We start from the raw sequence: 15511 nt of genomic DNA on the forward strand, positions 1-15511 counted from the left end.
ATTTGGGGACATTTTGTTTTTCCACTTTTATTGTTTGTTTTTATGTGTATATGTATAGGAAGATAGACACTACTGGAGTAACTCAGCTGGTCAGGCAGAATTTCTGGGGCAAAGGAATAGGTGACATTTCAGGTTGAGACCCTTCTTCAGACTAGACTAAGAGTAAAGGGAGGGAAACTCCAGGTATGAAAATATTCAGAACAAATCAGAGCCCCGGCACTGATGACCAAGGAGGTGGAGCTCACAATGGGCCATTGTTGGCTGTGGAAGAGGTGATAAAGATGTGGATGCAATGGATATGTGTATGTGTCATATTTATATATACGTGATATATTTATGTATATATATATATATAGAGAGAGAGAGATACACACATATTGCAACATGGTAATCTAAAACAATATAATAAACGAAAAAATGTTCAGTATATATATTGAACTTTTTTAGTTTATTATAAAAAAGTGTATATATATACTGACATATACTGAACTTTTTTCGTTTATTATACAATATATTATACTGACGATATAGATAGAACGTTTTGTCATTAATTATATTGTTTACAGAGCACATATAATGTGCTGCTGCAAGTAAGAATATAATTGTTGTGTCTGGGACATATGACAACTTGATTCTGAAAGCACGGCCAGCTTTAGCGTGGGAGCAGTGCGGCGCGACTCTGGGCACAGCCCGTCAATTCCAGCAGCTCTCTGCTCTGCTCTGCTCTGCCTGGCGCAGTCTGCGGCCAGTCGCTCCTCCCCGCCCCGGGGAGCTGATGTCATGCGCAGCTGAAGGGGGAGTGTGTGTGGGAGCCGGGAGCCGCGCTGCGGGGAGAGGCGACCGGGGACATGGTGAGTTGTGCAGCAGCAGGAGAGGGTGAGAATCCGGGGTGGGTGGGAGCCAGCAATCAAAATGCAACTAGAGTTGATTGCTGCAAGATCCATCTGCATTGCATCATTACCCGAACCTGTTTATCAAAGATCCGCTATAGGATCCGCTGTTTAATTTCCTTCCTTTGCAGCAGGGCCGTGACTTGGGCTGTGCATTTAATTAGCACGAAAGAATATGTGACAAATTATACGCGAGAAGCGGGTATGTCCAAAGATCCTGTCCTTATGATGGACACATATTGGCGATGATGCAAGTTTTTGACCGACTGTATTCAGGTTAAAAAGCTCGACTGAGTTTCGAATGTCGAAACTCTTTGGATGCGAGGAAATTAAAAACCTCCACACCAGCAGTGATGTAGAACACGGCTCCAACGCGCTATGGCTTCGCATGCATAAAACAGAAGACTATTGGTGGGGGGCTATATTATACTTGACTGCGAGTTTACGTTGTGGCTGTGATCGCTATTCTTCAGTCCAGGGAGCTATAGGCCAGTGGGCCTAACATCAGAAAGTTACTGGAAGGGATATTGAAAGATGCAATCTACCAGCATTTGGAGAGCAAGGATTGTTTTGGGATAGTCAGCATTGCTTTCTGCATGGATGCCTGGTCTCATGAATTTGGCATATTTTAAAGATGTGGCCCAAAGGAGTAACAAGGGCAGGGCCATTGACAAGGTTCTGCATGGTAGCCTGGTTCCTTATTAGTACATAGTGTAAAATGTGAGGTGGCCTTAGTTTCGTTTATAGATACAGCATGGAACCAGGCCTTTCAGCACACCGAGTCCATGCAGACCATCGATCACCTATCCACACACTAGTTCTATCTTATCCCACATTCTCATCCACTCCCTACACACTGGGAGCAGTTTACAGAGGCCAATTAACAATGGCACGGTGGCTGCCTTGCAGCACCAGAGACCTGGGTTTGATCCTGTCTACGGGTGCTGCCTGTAAGGAGTGTGGACACCGGTTCAGTGTTGTAGGGGTCAGCCTGTCTGTCTCCTCCACCGGTGGGTGCTGTGCTGTCTTGTTACCCTTCCTTGGCCACTTGGATGGAGTGGACTGAACACAGCCACGCTTCCTCAGCCCAAGATTCCCGCTCATTGTCACAAACCTTGCCCGCTTCCATTGCCACCGCTCCATCCGTGTCATCCTGTCCAATGCCCCTACTGCCTCTTCATCCTGAACTGACCAATTCCAGAGTTCCCCTACCAGCATCCCAGTACCTTCAGCTGTCTCAATCTATCGAGAAGAGGGTGTAAGAGGTTGCGATAGAGAGCACACTGACCGTTGCGTCACAGCCAGCATTCGGTAACTCAAACGTCCAGGAACAAAGCAGGTTGCAAAGAGTGGTTGAGACTACCTGGTCCATCAAAGGTACTGACCTCCCCACCGTCAAAGGGATCTACAGGTGCTGAGTCAATAGGCAGCTAATATCATCAGAGACCCACACCACCCTGGCCATGCTCTCATCTCGCTGCTACCATCAGGAAGAAGGTACAGGAATCTGAAAACTATGACCTCCAGGTTCAAGAACAGCTTCTTTCAACCCATTTAAGTTCTTGAACACTGCAGAGCACTGGCGTCATACAGCACGGAAACAGGCCATTTGACCCAACTTGCCCACACCGACCAACATACCACATCTACACGAGTACCACCTGCCTGTGTTTGGCCCATATCCCTTTAAACCTATCCTCCCCATGTACTTGTCTAAATGTATCTTGATTGTTGCAATAGTACCTGCCTCAACTATCTCCTCTGGCAGCTCGTTCCATACACCGCCGCCCTTTATGTATAAAAAGTTGCCGCTCGGGTTCATATTAAATCTTTCCCTTCTCACCTTGAACTCATGTCCTCTGGTTCTTGTCTCCCCTACCCCGGGCAAGAGACTCAGTACATTTGCCCCGGTCTATTCCTCTCATGATTGTGTACACAAAGTCAACTATGAACTTCTATGGATTGTCTTTGGTTGCACTAGTATTGTGGTTTTTTAATTTATTGAACTTTTTTTATTTATTATATCTGAGTGAATTGCATTTATTGTTGTGGCCTGTTATGCTGCTGCAAGTAAGAATTTCCTTGTTCCATTGTCAGTACATTTGACAATTAAACGATAAGTCATAGGTGCAGAATTATGCCATTCGGCCCATTGAGTCTGCTCTGCCATTCAATCATGACTGAACAATATTTCCCTCTCAACTCCATTCTCCTGCCTTCTCCCTGTAACCTTTGACACCCTTACTAATCAACAATCCATCAATCTCCACTTTAACAAATACCCAAATGACTTGGCATCCACCACCAAATTCCACAAATTCCCCATCTTCTGGCTAAGGGAAATTCCTCCTCATCTTCATTCTAATTACCCCCTGGTCCTGGACTCTCCAACTACTGGAAACTCTTGATCCCAGTTTCCTTGGTGACATATTTTGATCCATAAATAGAAATTCTAATTTAAATCACAATTCATATTGAAACTCTTTGCTAACACCATGACCACCACTCCTACTTCCCTTTGTTGATTTCATGATCAAGTGTAACGTAGCCCTTCTCTTATCTACTTGGTTGGGGGAGGGGAGATCTGAAAATCATGCCTTGGTCCTTCAGAATTAATCAGTTTGCATCGTCTCTTATTTCAGGCTGAAGTTGAAGAAACCCTGAAGAGAATTCAGAACCAGAAGGGAGTTCTGGGAATTATTGTAGTCAATGTGGAAGGTATTCCGAACAATTTCTTTCGATAGATTTTTCCTGAAGGGGGTAGGCGGGCCGACCGTGAGTGTTCAACGAAACAGTCGCCGACGATTCAGTTCCAAGGTTCTCCACATTGTTCCTCTTGAGATCACATTTTCTGTAGCCAGCAATGGAACTGCTAGGCATTTGTGGCTGGCCCAAATTGGTCCTGGTATTTTCTTGCCTAGAGGTCTTCCCCCTCTCTCCCCCCCCCCCCCCCCCCCCCCCCCCCCTCCCGCCCATCAGCTACTTTCAGTCTGAAGAAGGATCCCGACCCGAAACGTTATCCGTCTCAAGAGATGCTGCCTGACGCGCTGAGTTACTCCAGCACTTTGTGTCTCCCTCTGCCTAATTACCACGTACCAGCAACAGAACAATGCATTTCTTACTTCCAGCAGGTTAACAAGCCTGTACGTGCAAATCGTGCAGAAAATAGATATTAACCAATAAAATATTCGACAAATTAATAACTGTAATAGGAAAGCAAATAAAAACCAATGTCCTTATTGCAGCCAAAGACAGTCCATAGAATTTCATGTGCAGGAAGGTGCTGCAAATGTAGGTTTATTACTGAAGATAGACACATGGTGCTGGAGTAACTCAGCAGGTCAGGCAGCATCTCTGGAGAAAAAGGATGGAATGTCATAGTTGCTGAGGTTAGTGTTGTGGAATGTTCAAAAGCCTGGTGGTTACAATGGAGGGAGAAGGAAGGGGATATCTCATGGCATGGCATCACCTGAATCCACCAGCATCTGGCTTCACCCAAGGACACGAGCAGGCAGATGAGATTAGTTATCTGGGCTTTATGTTCGGCACAGAAGGGCCAGTTCCTGTGCTGTATTTTTTTTCCTGCTCTACCTGTCATTTGTTGGCCACAGGTATATTCCCAGAAATCGGTTTAAATTTACAGCTACTGGCAGAGTTGCTGCCTCGCGGCACCTGAGACATGGGTTCAGTCCTGACTACGGCTGCTGTCTGTGTGTAGAGTTTGTACATTCTCTCTGTGACGTGTCGGTTTCCTCCAGGTGCTCTGGTTTCCTCCCACATCCAAAACACACACATGTGGCTTTGTAGGTTAATTGTCTATTATAAGTTCCTCTGAACTTGTGAGTGAGCGGTAGAGTGAGGATCAGTGTGGGATGTGTGGTTGATAGGTTGCCATCCTGTATCTCTCTGGCTCCATGAAATGTTGGAAAAGCAGCCAACCTCAGAAAAACAGTCAACGCAGTCAAAACTTGTCCCACCCCCGGACATTCTTTCTTCTCCCTGCTCCCCTCTGGCAGCAGGTACAGAAGCTTGAAAGTGCGCACCACCAGACTCAGGAACAGCTTCTCCCCCCCCCTGTTATCAGGCTTCTGAATGGTCCTTCCATAAACTAGGCTACTGTCCAATTCACCTCTACCCAATTGCGGACATTGGACGTTGTCAATGGAAGTGATGCACTGCAGTGCCGAGAACTATATTCTGCACTCTGTGTCTTCCCCATTGCTCCTCCCCATTGCTCTATCTGTTGTACGTAAATTGGACTTGATTGTAATTATGTATGGTATATGAAATCTATTTGAATAGCATGTAAAACAAAGATTTTTGCTGTACCTCGGTACATGTGACAATAATGAACTTCAAGCTAAATATGTCAGCATTTCATATTTAGCCCCTCTGTATTTTCCTTATATACAGCACCCTCAGTTTAGTTTAGAGATACAGAATAGAAACAGGCCCTTTGGCCCACCAAATCTGTGCCAACCAGCGATCCCTGTACACTTGCTCTATCCTACACACTAGTGATAATTTACAATTTTCACCAAAGCCAATTAACCTACAAACATGTGCGTCTTTGGAGTGTGGGAAGAAACCGGAGCACCCTGAGAAAACCCACGTGGTCACCGGGAGAACGTACAAACTCCATATAGACAGCACCTGTAGTCAGGATTGAACCCGGGTCTCGAGCCCTATGAGGCAGCAACTCTACCGCTGCACCACTGTGCCGCCCAATGTCCTATCCATGCACCGGGCCAAATGGTTTTAAATGCTGTTACTGTACTTGCCTCAACGACAGATGGCACAATGGGCTAAGTGTTCGGCTGGCGACCGGAAAGTAGCCGGTTCGAATCCCGCTTGGAGTGCATACTGTCGTTGTGTCCTTGGGCAAGACACTTCACCCACCCTTGCCTGTGTGTGAATGTGTGTGAGTGATTGGTGGTGGTCGGAGGGGCCGTAGGCGCAGAATGGCAGCCACGCTTCCGTCAGTCTGCCCCAGGGCAGCTGTGGCTACAGAAGTAGCTTACCACCACCGAGTGTGACTGAGGAGTGAATGAATAATGCGATGTAAAGCGCCTTGAGTATTAGAAAGGCGCTATATAAATCCCATCCATTATTATTATTATTATTTGTTCCATATACCCACCACCCTCTGTAAGAAAAAAGCTGCCCCACAGGTCTGTATTAAACTTTGCTCCTCACACCTTAAACGTACGTCCTCTTGTTTTTGAGATGCCAACTGTAAAGGCAGCAACTCTACCGCTGCGCCACCGTGCCGCCACTTTACTGGTGACAAGGCGTTTAATATGTTTCTGCAGTTCCTTGAGTCTCGGCTTTTCAAGCTACATGCCCTTCCCTGCACACAGGTATTCCCATCCGGTCAACCATGGACACTGCCACCACTGCCCAGTATGCCGGCCTCATCCATCAGCTGTCAGTCACGGCCAGGAGCATCATCCGGGACATCGACTCACAGAACGACCTCACCTTCCTCCGCATCCGCAGCAGGAAGAACGAGATCCTGGTTGCTCCCGGTAACTGCGATTTATTTTGACATGAACAAGCTCACTTCTTGGTGTAGGAGGGAATTGCAAATGCTTGTTTACACCGAAGATAGACACAAAATGCTGCAGTAACTCAACTTCTCTCCAGAGATGCTGCCTGCCCCACTGAGTTACTCCAGCATTTTGTGTCTTATCGCACTCATTTATTTGGTATCTATACTGAACCTATTCTTTCTACCAGTCTAGTTGGGTTGGGTTTTTTACCACACTCCAAAGATGTGCAGGTTTGTAGGTTAATTGGCTCCTGTAAATTGTAAATTGTCCCTGTTGTGTAGGATAGTGCTAGTGTATGGTGTGAGTGTTGGTCAGCGTGGACTCGGTGGGCCGAAGGGCCTGTTTCCAAAGCTGTATCTCTGCAGTCTAAAATAAAGAATGGACCAAATGGCCTGATTCTGCTCCTATGTCTTATGGACTACCAGCTGCCTTCTAACACTCTTTTGACCTCCTTCCCATTTCCCTTTCAGATAAGGAGTATTTATTGATCGTGATCCAGAATCCCAGTGAATGATATCTGCCACTACGCCTCGGACAAACCTCCTCAACGGCACTGAGCCGGCGGAAGCGCGCATTCACCGGGAAGTGTTGAATTATCTGTAAGCCTGGCCTCCATACTCTCCTCAAACCTACCCCCTTGCATCCACCTCCTCCCTGAGTGTCTGAGTTCAGCGAATAGCGAGTTAGTCATGTGCTTACTTACTCACGTACCCGTTGGCCAGTCACGCCTGCGGTAAAGGCTGGCTCCATTCACGTTACCACATTGCAGGCTCCATCAGTGAGAATTGTTAATAATCTCACAGCATTCTCTTTTAAGGCAATGAGAAGCAATCTATATCTTAAGAAGCAGTATTTAACAAGTAACATTTGTTAATAAACAAATAACACTTTGTATCAAGGATAGTTGTTCTCATGTTCGCATGGGGTTGGGTGAAGATTGTGATCAACGTGTATTGAAACAAAGTTTCAATACATGTTGTAAAACAAACGTCTTGTAAAACAAACCAGGGTGTTTTTAGATTATAAAAGCAAGGCTATAATGTCTTAGGCCATTCAGTTCCGAGATGAAAAGAAATGTCTTCACTCAGAGGAAAACACTTTGTTGGAATTCCCTGGCCCAGAGGTATATTTGGAGGACATTGAAAGAGCTGGCACGAGCATAATGGGCCGAGTGGCCTTCCACCCTGCTCTACACCTCTATGGATGCAGGTTAGAACAAGCCAGGAGGTTTTGGATTGGTACAAGCTGGGAATTAATGTGAGTGATTCCTATGGTCCCAGGGTTTCACTCTTTAACTGTTTGTACCTTCATTTTTTTCTCAATTAATGGAACAAATGGTCTTTGACTGATTGCAATGTGTTAGTTGGATATGTGATTTTGAGTGGAAACAGGGAGACCCATGTGAAAGATCAAAGTGCTTTTTTTAATATAATAAATATTGCTCCCACAAAGGTTTTGCATAGCATTTTGTTCTCCGTCTAAGAACATAGAATAGTACTCAGGAACAGGCCCTTCGGCCCACAGTGTCTGCATTTAACATGATGCCAATATAAATGCATCTCCTCTAACTGCACGTGATCCATTTCCTGCCATTCTCTGCGCATCCATGTGCCTACCTAAAGCCTCTCAAACGCTACTACCGTATATGCCGGCACCACCATCCCTGACAGCGCGTTCCAGGCACCATCACTCTGCATGGAAAAGAAAACCTTCTCCGCACATCATTCTCCTTCAATCCTGACCTCTCCCTAAATCCTCTCCTCTCTTCCAGCTCTCCACCGCCACTCGCAATCAACCTGAAGAAGGGTCCTCATCCAAAATGTCACCTATCCGTTTCTTCAGAGATGCTGCCTGAACCGCTGAGTTTAAATTTTAGAGATAAAGCCTGGAAACCCGTCCTTCTGTCCACCGAGTCTGCACCGACCAACGATCACCCATACACTAGCTCTACATTATTCCTGTTTCGCATCCTACACACTCCACATGGAAGGGCTGGTCCCACCTCTCCACCAATTCCTATGTATACACGCACAGGCACAGGCACAGGCACAGGCACAGGCACAGGCACAGGCACAGGCACAGGCACAGGCACAGGCACAGGCACACGCACAGGCACACACACACACACACACACACACACACACACTCACACTCACACTCACATACACTCACACATACATATACTCACACACATGCGCACACACACACAGACACACACACACACACACACAGACTCACACACACACACACACACACACACACACACACACACACACACACACACACACACACACACACACACACACAGGCATCCGGGGTTTTATAGTCCTGCACCCTAGAAGGGGCGTTAACTTCATCACGGTGATTGACAGGCGAGAGGACCAATCAGCTGATCTAAAGGTTTTTTAAACACTCATAACTTTTTTATTCTCCATCGATGGGAAAAATCCTCGGGGCCTGCTCAGCAGAGGAGGACTGTGAGTAAGATGGCCAAACATCACAGCGACACAGGGTAGCATTTTTTCTAAAATCAATATACAGTGCAGACAGGAAGTGGTCAAGATGAGACTTTTAATTATATAGATATATATACAAATTATATTCTAAAGTTATGCTCTAGTCTTTGACTTTTCAAGCTGAGTTTGATGCTGTGTTTTCAGCACTGGGTCTCTGGGCTTGTGGTGTGACAGCAATTGCTGGAGTAAGAACAAAGTGCTGGAGTAACCTCAGGCAGAGTCTCTGGAGAACATGTATAGATGATGTTTTGGTCTTCTTCAGACTGATTGTCGTGTGGGGAAGTCTTGAAAAGAGAGGCGAGGACATATAAAGCCTGGCAGGTGATAAGTGGAGAAACAAAGACCTTCAGATGTTGACTTACATAAAAAAGCACAACATGCTGGAGTAAGTCTGAAGAAGGATCCCAGCCAGAAACGCTGCCTATCAATATTCTCCAGGGATTATAGAAACATAGAAAATAGATGCAGGAGGAGGCCATTTTCCCTTCGAGCCTGCACCGCCATTCATTGTGATCATGGTTGATCATCCACAATCAATAATCTGTGCCTGCCTTCTCTCCATATCCCTTGGGTCCTGGAGCTCTATAACACTCCTTTTAATTATTCCAGTGAATTGGCCTTTACTGCCTTCTGTGGCAGAGAATTTCACAAATTCACAACTCTGGGTGAAAAAGTATTTTATCATCCCAGTTTTAATTGAGGTTCAGGTCAGCTCAGACTGTGCCTGACCTGCTCAGTTACTCCAGCACTTTGTGTTTTACGCACGTTTCCAGCGTCTGCAGTTCCTAGTGTCTATATGACTCTCAACTGTTGAGTGTTGTGCAATTCTCCCATGTCCAGCAGAGGGAGCTCCTGATTCTCTGGTCTGTGGACACCTGTGCAGGCACAGGTAGACAATAGCAAGCAGCGGCCAGGTATTGGGTCAACTGAGTCCCTCCACAGCTGATGTGGCTTAACCCCTCGATGTAGGGTTGTTGCCACAAGTACAACCAGGTATCTCCCTGGAGGCTGCGGTACTGGCTGCATCTGCAGAGCTGGCAAAGTAAATGGACAGCAGAAGATAGACACAAAGTGCTGGAGTAAGGGTTTAAGAAGGAACTGCAGATGCTGGAAAATCGAAGGTACACAAAAATGCTGGAGAAACTCAGTGGGTGCAGCAGCATCTATGGAGCGAAGGAAATGGGCAACGTTTCGGGCCGAAACCCTTCTTCAGACTGATGGGTGGCGGGGAGAAGAAAGGAAAAAGGAGGAGGAGGAGCCCGAGGGCTGAGGAAGGGGAGGAGACAGCAAGGGCTAACAAAATTGGGAGATTAATTCAATGTTCATGCCCGCAGGATTATTTCAATGTTCATGTCCCACTTTCACGACCTCTGCCGAGTTTGCCCTTGACTCATACTCGCAGCATGGTCGTCACGAGGTCGTAGGTAAGTCGTAGCAGGTCGTGATGCTAGTCGTGGGTACTCATGGCATCAAGTAGGTTGGGGCGTTTTTCTAGTCTGATGAAAAATGTCCACGAGTAAAAAAGGTCGTGAATTAGGTCGTGAAAGGGGACAGGCCCTTAAGTCAGTGGGTCAGCAGCATCTCTGGAGAAAAAGGAATGTGATATTTCAGGTCGGGACCCTTCATCAAACTTGAAATATCACTTATTCCTTTTCTCCAGAGATTGTGCATGACCCGCTTAGTCACTCCAACACTATGTGTCTATCTTCAGTTTAAACCAACTCTGCAGTTCCTTCCTACACATAATTGGAGCAGGCTGGGTTACTAACGAGGAGCGGGAAGATGAGCAGCCAGATCCGTCCCAGCCCCTCTTTAGTTTAGTTACACATGTACCGAGGTACAGCAAAATGCTTTTTTGGTGCGTGCTATCCAGTCAGCGGAAAGACTATACATGATTACTATTGAGCCGCCCACAGTGTACAAATACAGGATAAAGGGAATAACGTTTAGAGCAAGATAAAGTCCAGTTGAAGATAGTCCAAAAGGCTCCAATGAGGTTGATGGTAGGTCAGGACCGCTCTCTAGTTGGTGATAGGATGGGTCAGTTGCCTGATAACAGCTGGGAAGAAACTGTCCCTGAACCTGGAGGTGTGCGTTTTCACACGTCTACTTCTTGCCTGATGGGGGGGGGGAGGGGGGGGGGGGGAGAAGAGGGAGTGGTCCTTGAGTTTGCGTGTGGCCTTGCTGAGGCAGCGTGAAAGGTAGATGGAGTTAATGGAAATTACGGTTACAATTCTCTGAAAACTCTGTAATTTCTCGTGGACTTGGATGGAACTCTTCCCAAACCGTGGTCTGAAGCATCCCGATAAAATGCTTTCTGTAGAGCTGTAGAATCTGCTGCTCAAGCTCAACAATTCTAAACCCTTCCACCTGCTTGGCCGCGGATTGCACTTCACCCATTGGATCCGTGGGTATCTCTTCCTCGAAACTCTTTCATTCTTCTTTCACCGCAAAAAGTGATTTACGGGGATCTTGCCAGGACTCGATGTCCTGAGGTATTGGGAGTGGTTCGGCTGGTTGGGACTTTATTCCTTGTAGCGCAAGAGGATGAGGGATGATTATAAACTCACGGGGAATAGATAAGGTGAATGTTATCCAGAGTCTGGGATTCAAGAACTAGAGGACTTGGGTTTAATGTGAGGAGGGAAAGATTTAACAGGAATCTGAGGGGCAACATTTTTCACACACAGGGTGAAGGGTATACGGAACGAGCTGCCAGAAGAGGTAATATGTGGGAAGGAACTGCAGATGCTGGTTTATACTGAAGATAGACACAAAATGCTGGTGTAACTCAGTAGGGTCGGGCAGCATCTTTGGAGAAAAGGAATGGGTGATGGGTCGGGTCTGAAGAAGTGTTCCAACCTGAAACTCATATATTCCTTTTCTCCAGAGATGCTGCCTGACCCGCTGAGTTACTCCAGCAATTTGGGTCCTATCTTTTTGCCAGAAGAGGTAGTTGAGGCAGGGACTATAACAGCATTTAAAATACATTTGGACAGGCTCATGGATAGGGAAGGTTGAGGGGGACAGGCGTTGAACACAGTCTAATGGAACAAGTTTTGAAGGGGCTTGAGAGTGCTGCTACAGGATTCCCAAAAGGTTAATTTGCAGCTTGTGTTGATGGTAAGGAAGGCTAATGCAATGCCAGCATTCAAATTAAAGGGACTAGATTATAAAAAGCAAGGATATAATGTCTTAGGCCACTTAGTTCCCAGATGAAAATAAATATCTTCACTCCGAGGAAAGCACTTTGTTGGAGCTCCCTGTCCCAGAGGTGTAATTGGAGGACACTGAAAGAGCTGGCATAGGCACAATGGGCCAAGTGGCCTTCCTCCGTGCTCTACACCTCTATGGATGCAAGTCTGGAGAAGCTGGAGTTCTCGGTCGGGAAGGATTACAGCTCGGTGTTTCATGCGGAGATGAGGAGTGTGAACGGAGTGTGCGTTGTGCCACATGGAAGTGTTAGAACATCCATCTGCTTCGCCAGGCCTCCCGCCACCCTGTGCTGCCAGCTTCTCCTTCACGTGTCTCAATAGAATCCCGACACTTTCCACAAACGCCTCTGGCAAAAGCAGATTGTGTTAAATCCCCAGGCACCCGGCAGGTAAAAGATCCGTGGGAGAATATTTTAAAAGCCTGCAGCACACCCTCAATGTGTTTACACGTGTTCTCTAGGGAATAACACTCTGATTTATTAGTTCTTTTAACCATTTCGGAATCCTACAAAGATTAGTAAAAAAACGTTCAAAAGGGAACTGCAGATGCTGGAATATCGAAGGTACACAAAATTGCTGGGGAAACTCAGCGGGTGCAGCAGCATCTATGGAGCGAAGGAAATAGGCGACGTTTCGGGCCGAAACCCTTCTTCAGACTCATTAGTAAAAAAACGTTGTTCATAATAAGTCATAAGAGCAGAATTAGACCATTCGGCCCATTGAGTCTACTCTACCCTTCAATCATGGTTGATCTCTATTTCCCTCCCTCCCCCATTCTCCTGCCTTTTCCCCATAACCTTTGATGCCCTTACCAATCAAGAAGCTGCCAATCTCTGCTTTAAAGATACCCTATGACTGCCTCCACAGCCGTCTGTGGCGATGAATTCCACAGATTCACCACCACCCTGATTCCTCCTCATCTCCACACTAATGGTCCTTTTGGTTTAGTTTAGCGATAAAGCGTGGAAACAGGACCTTCAGCCCACCATGTCCACACCGACCATCTACAAACAATCGTGCACGTTCTATGCTCCATGTTGTATATTCTAACCCAGGAATACTCCAAAGACATACTGGCTTGTAGGTTAATTGGCATTGGTAAGCTGTAAAAATTGTCTCTCCTGTACGTGGGTTAGTGCACAGGGTGATCACTGGTCGGCACAGACTGGGTGGGCCAAAGGGCCTAACTCCGCGCCGCATCTCTGAAGTCTAAAGATTAGGCAGGTGGGAAGGGACAAGTGCAGCCCAGTAAAGGATGTGAAACGATCTGTATGGAGGAGCTGAAGGGCATTCAGGGTGCCCTCCCCACTGCCCCCAACACATTGTCGCCAACAACTGGCACACAGCTGCACGGGCCATCTGCCGAGTGGTGCAGTGGGCAGCGCTAGGCCACAACGACGGCACCGGAGCAGCACTGGGCCACAGTGACGGGCGCCAGAGCAGCACTGGGCCGCAGTGACGGGCACCAGAGCAGCGCTGGGCAGCAGTGACGGGCACCAGAGCAGCACTGGGCTGGCACCAGTCCAGCGCACATTCCAATCAGCCACATACCTCGGGAGGTAACACCAACCACACTGAGCTTAGTGATTAATGCATCGACTTGGTTGTGGCCAAAGTACACCAGCTGAAATGAAACATAACCGCCCCCTCTCTTATCCCTGAAATATGGCAACATAAACATGAGCTTCCTCCCTCCCAGCCCATCCGTCCCAAGCCTGGAGAAAATCCAAGCCGGTTAAATCATACAGCAGCCCTCACCACGACAGTAGACATGTGCCGGCACGTTTTGACGTCGACAAAGTTACGAATGTTTACCCAACGTTCCTGTCTACTGCACGTGGCAGCACACCCCACCCTCACCCCTTCCAGGTTCCGCTTTGTTCTCAGCGCCTCCCTCCTTCACCTCCCTCACCTCGCGCTGTTTCTCCCCACCGTTCTCAGCGCCTCCCCCGCCAGCCCCCCCCTTCGCTCTCTTGACGGCTCTCCTCACCCTCCGACGGTGCCCTTCTCTCTCCAGCAGCCTCACTCTCCACGTCACTCCCCACCCCGCTCGCTGCTTCCTGAAGCTTTCTGTCTCCTTGGATACCCTGAGAATGGAAGTTTGTGTCATCAAAACCACCACGAGTCACCATAACCATGGTGACACCCCGTGTTATTTACAATATCAAATTAATCGTCCTGTGAAACATATTTGTAAGCAGACTGAACATGAAACTGTTTAAGAAGGAACTGCAGATGCTGGAAAACCGAAGGTAGAAAAAAGTGCTGGAGAAACTCAGCAGGTGCAGCAGCATCTATGGAGCGAAGGAAATAGGCAACGTTTCGGGCCGAAACATTGCCTATTTCCTTCGCTCCATAGATGCTGCTGCACCCGCTGAACATGAAACTGGATGTGGCCAGTGTTTTGTGAACATGTAATTGGGTGAAGCTAATTTGTGGCTTTTCAAACCAGCTTTCTCATCAGCAGGTACAACGGTAAACCTCCACAAACATCTGAGCTTGCTCACAGAGAAGGTTCCGGGAACTTTAATCCAACTCTTCAGCTCCTGTTGCAAACAATGACCCTGAAGCCTAATGACTAGGCCTGAAATGGCAGCAAAGCACTCCAGGTCAACCCAGCAGTACGAATGTTGAATTCCCTCATTTTGAGTAACTTCTCTTACACTCTCTTCCCCGCTCCCCTGCTTGCTCCCTTCTCCTCCCCCCTAGTCATTTAACCTGTTCCACCATTCTCCACATTGTAGCACTCTTGAGATCACACCTTCCCTGGCCAACAATGGGCCCAGCAGGCACCGCCCTGCCTGAGGTCATTTATTGCTGGCCCTGACTGGATCCTGGTCTTTTCTCACCTCCAGTTCTCAGAGATGCCGCGAGTCAGGCAGCATCTCTGGAGAACACGGATAGGAGATGTTTCGGGTCTGGACCTCTTTTCGGACGGATTGTAGTTGGTTGGGAAAGAGAAATGTGCAAGACATTTGGGGTCAGCACACTTAATAACTTGGCAGATGACACAAATATTGGTGTTGTTGTCAAAGGTGAGCAACAGTTGATAGTCTTCAACTGCAGAAGAAAATATTGGTCAGATGGTAAAAGAAATGGCAGATGCAGTTTAATATCATAACAACATTTTGAAAATATTCGGACCGATAGAGGGACTCGAAAGGTTTACAGGGATATGGGCCAAACATAGGCGCGTGGAACGTGTGGATGAGGCATCTTGGTTGGCATAGAGAAGTTGGGCTGAAGAGTCTGTTTCCATGTTGTACGGCTCTGTGTGAGGTGATCAAACCCCGATTAAGTACTGAAAGCACAGAAACAGCCCACCTACCTTTTGTGCC

The 15511-nt window shown here is 47.2% G+C and overlaps 1 protein-coding gene across 2 annotated transcripts; it reads left to right on the forward strand.

Annotated features, from left to right (window-relative positions):
• Positions 1-707: 707 nt before the first annotated feature.
• Positions 708-7893, forward strand: LOC116986356 (dynein light chain roadblock-type 2-like). Of its 2 annotated transcripts, XM_033041807.1 has the most exons (4): positions 708-851; positions 3533-3608; positions 6251-6418; positions 6913-7893. In XM_033041807.1, exons 1-4 carry the CDS (start codon positions 849-851, stop codon positions 6954-6956), a joined length of 291 nt encoding a protein of 96 aa, XP_032897698.1. In that variant the 5' UTR covers positions 708-848; the 3' UTR covers positions 6957-7893. The 2 variants fall into 2 exon arrangements, with proteins under 2 accessions (XP_032897698.1, XP_032897699.1); XM_033041808.1 differs by lacking the exon at positions 708-851 and having other exon boundaries at positions 3533-3650.
• Positions 7894-15511: the final 7618 nt, after the last annotated feature.

The sequence above is a fragment of the Amblyraja radiata genome, chromosome 23 (assembly GCF_010909765.2).
Source record: "Amblyraja radiata isolate CabotCenter1 chromosome 23, sAmbRad1.1.pri, whole genome shotgun sequence".
Classification (NCBI taxonomy): domain Eukaryota; kingdom Metazoa; phylum Chordata; class Chondrichthyes; order Rajiformes; family Rajidae; genus Amblyraja; species Amblyraja radiata.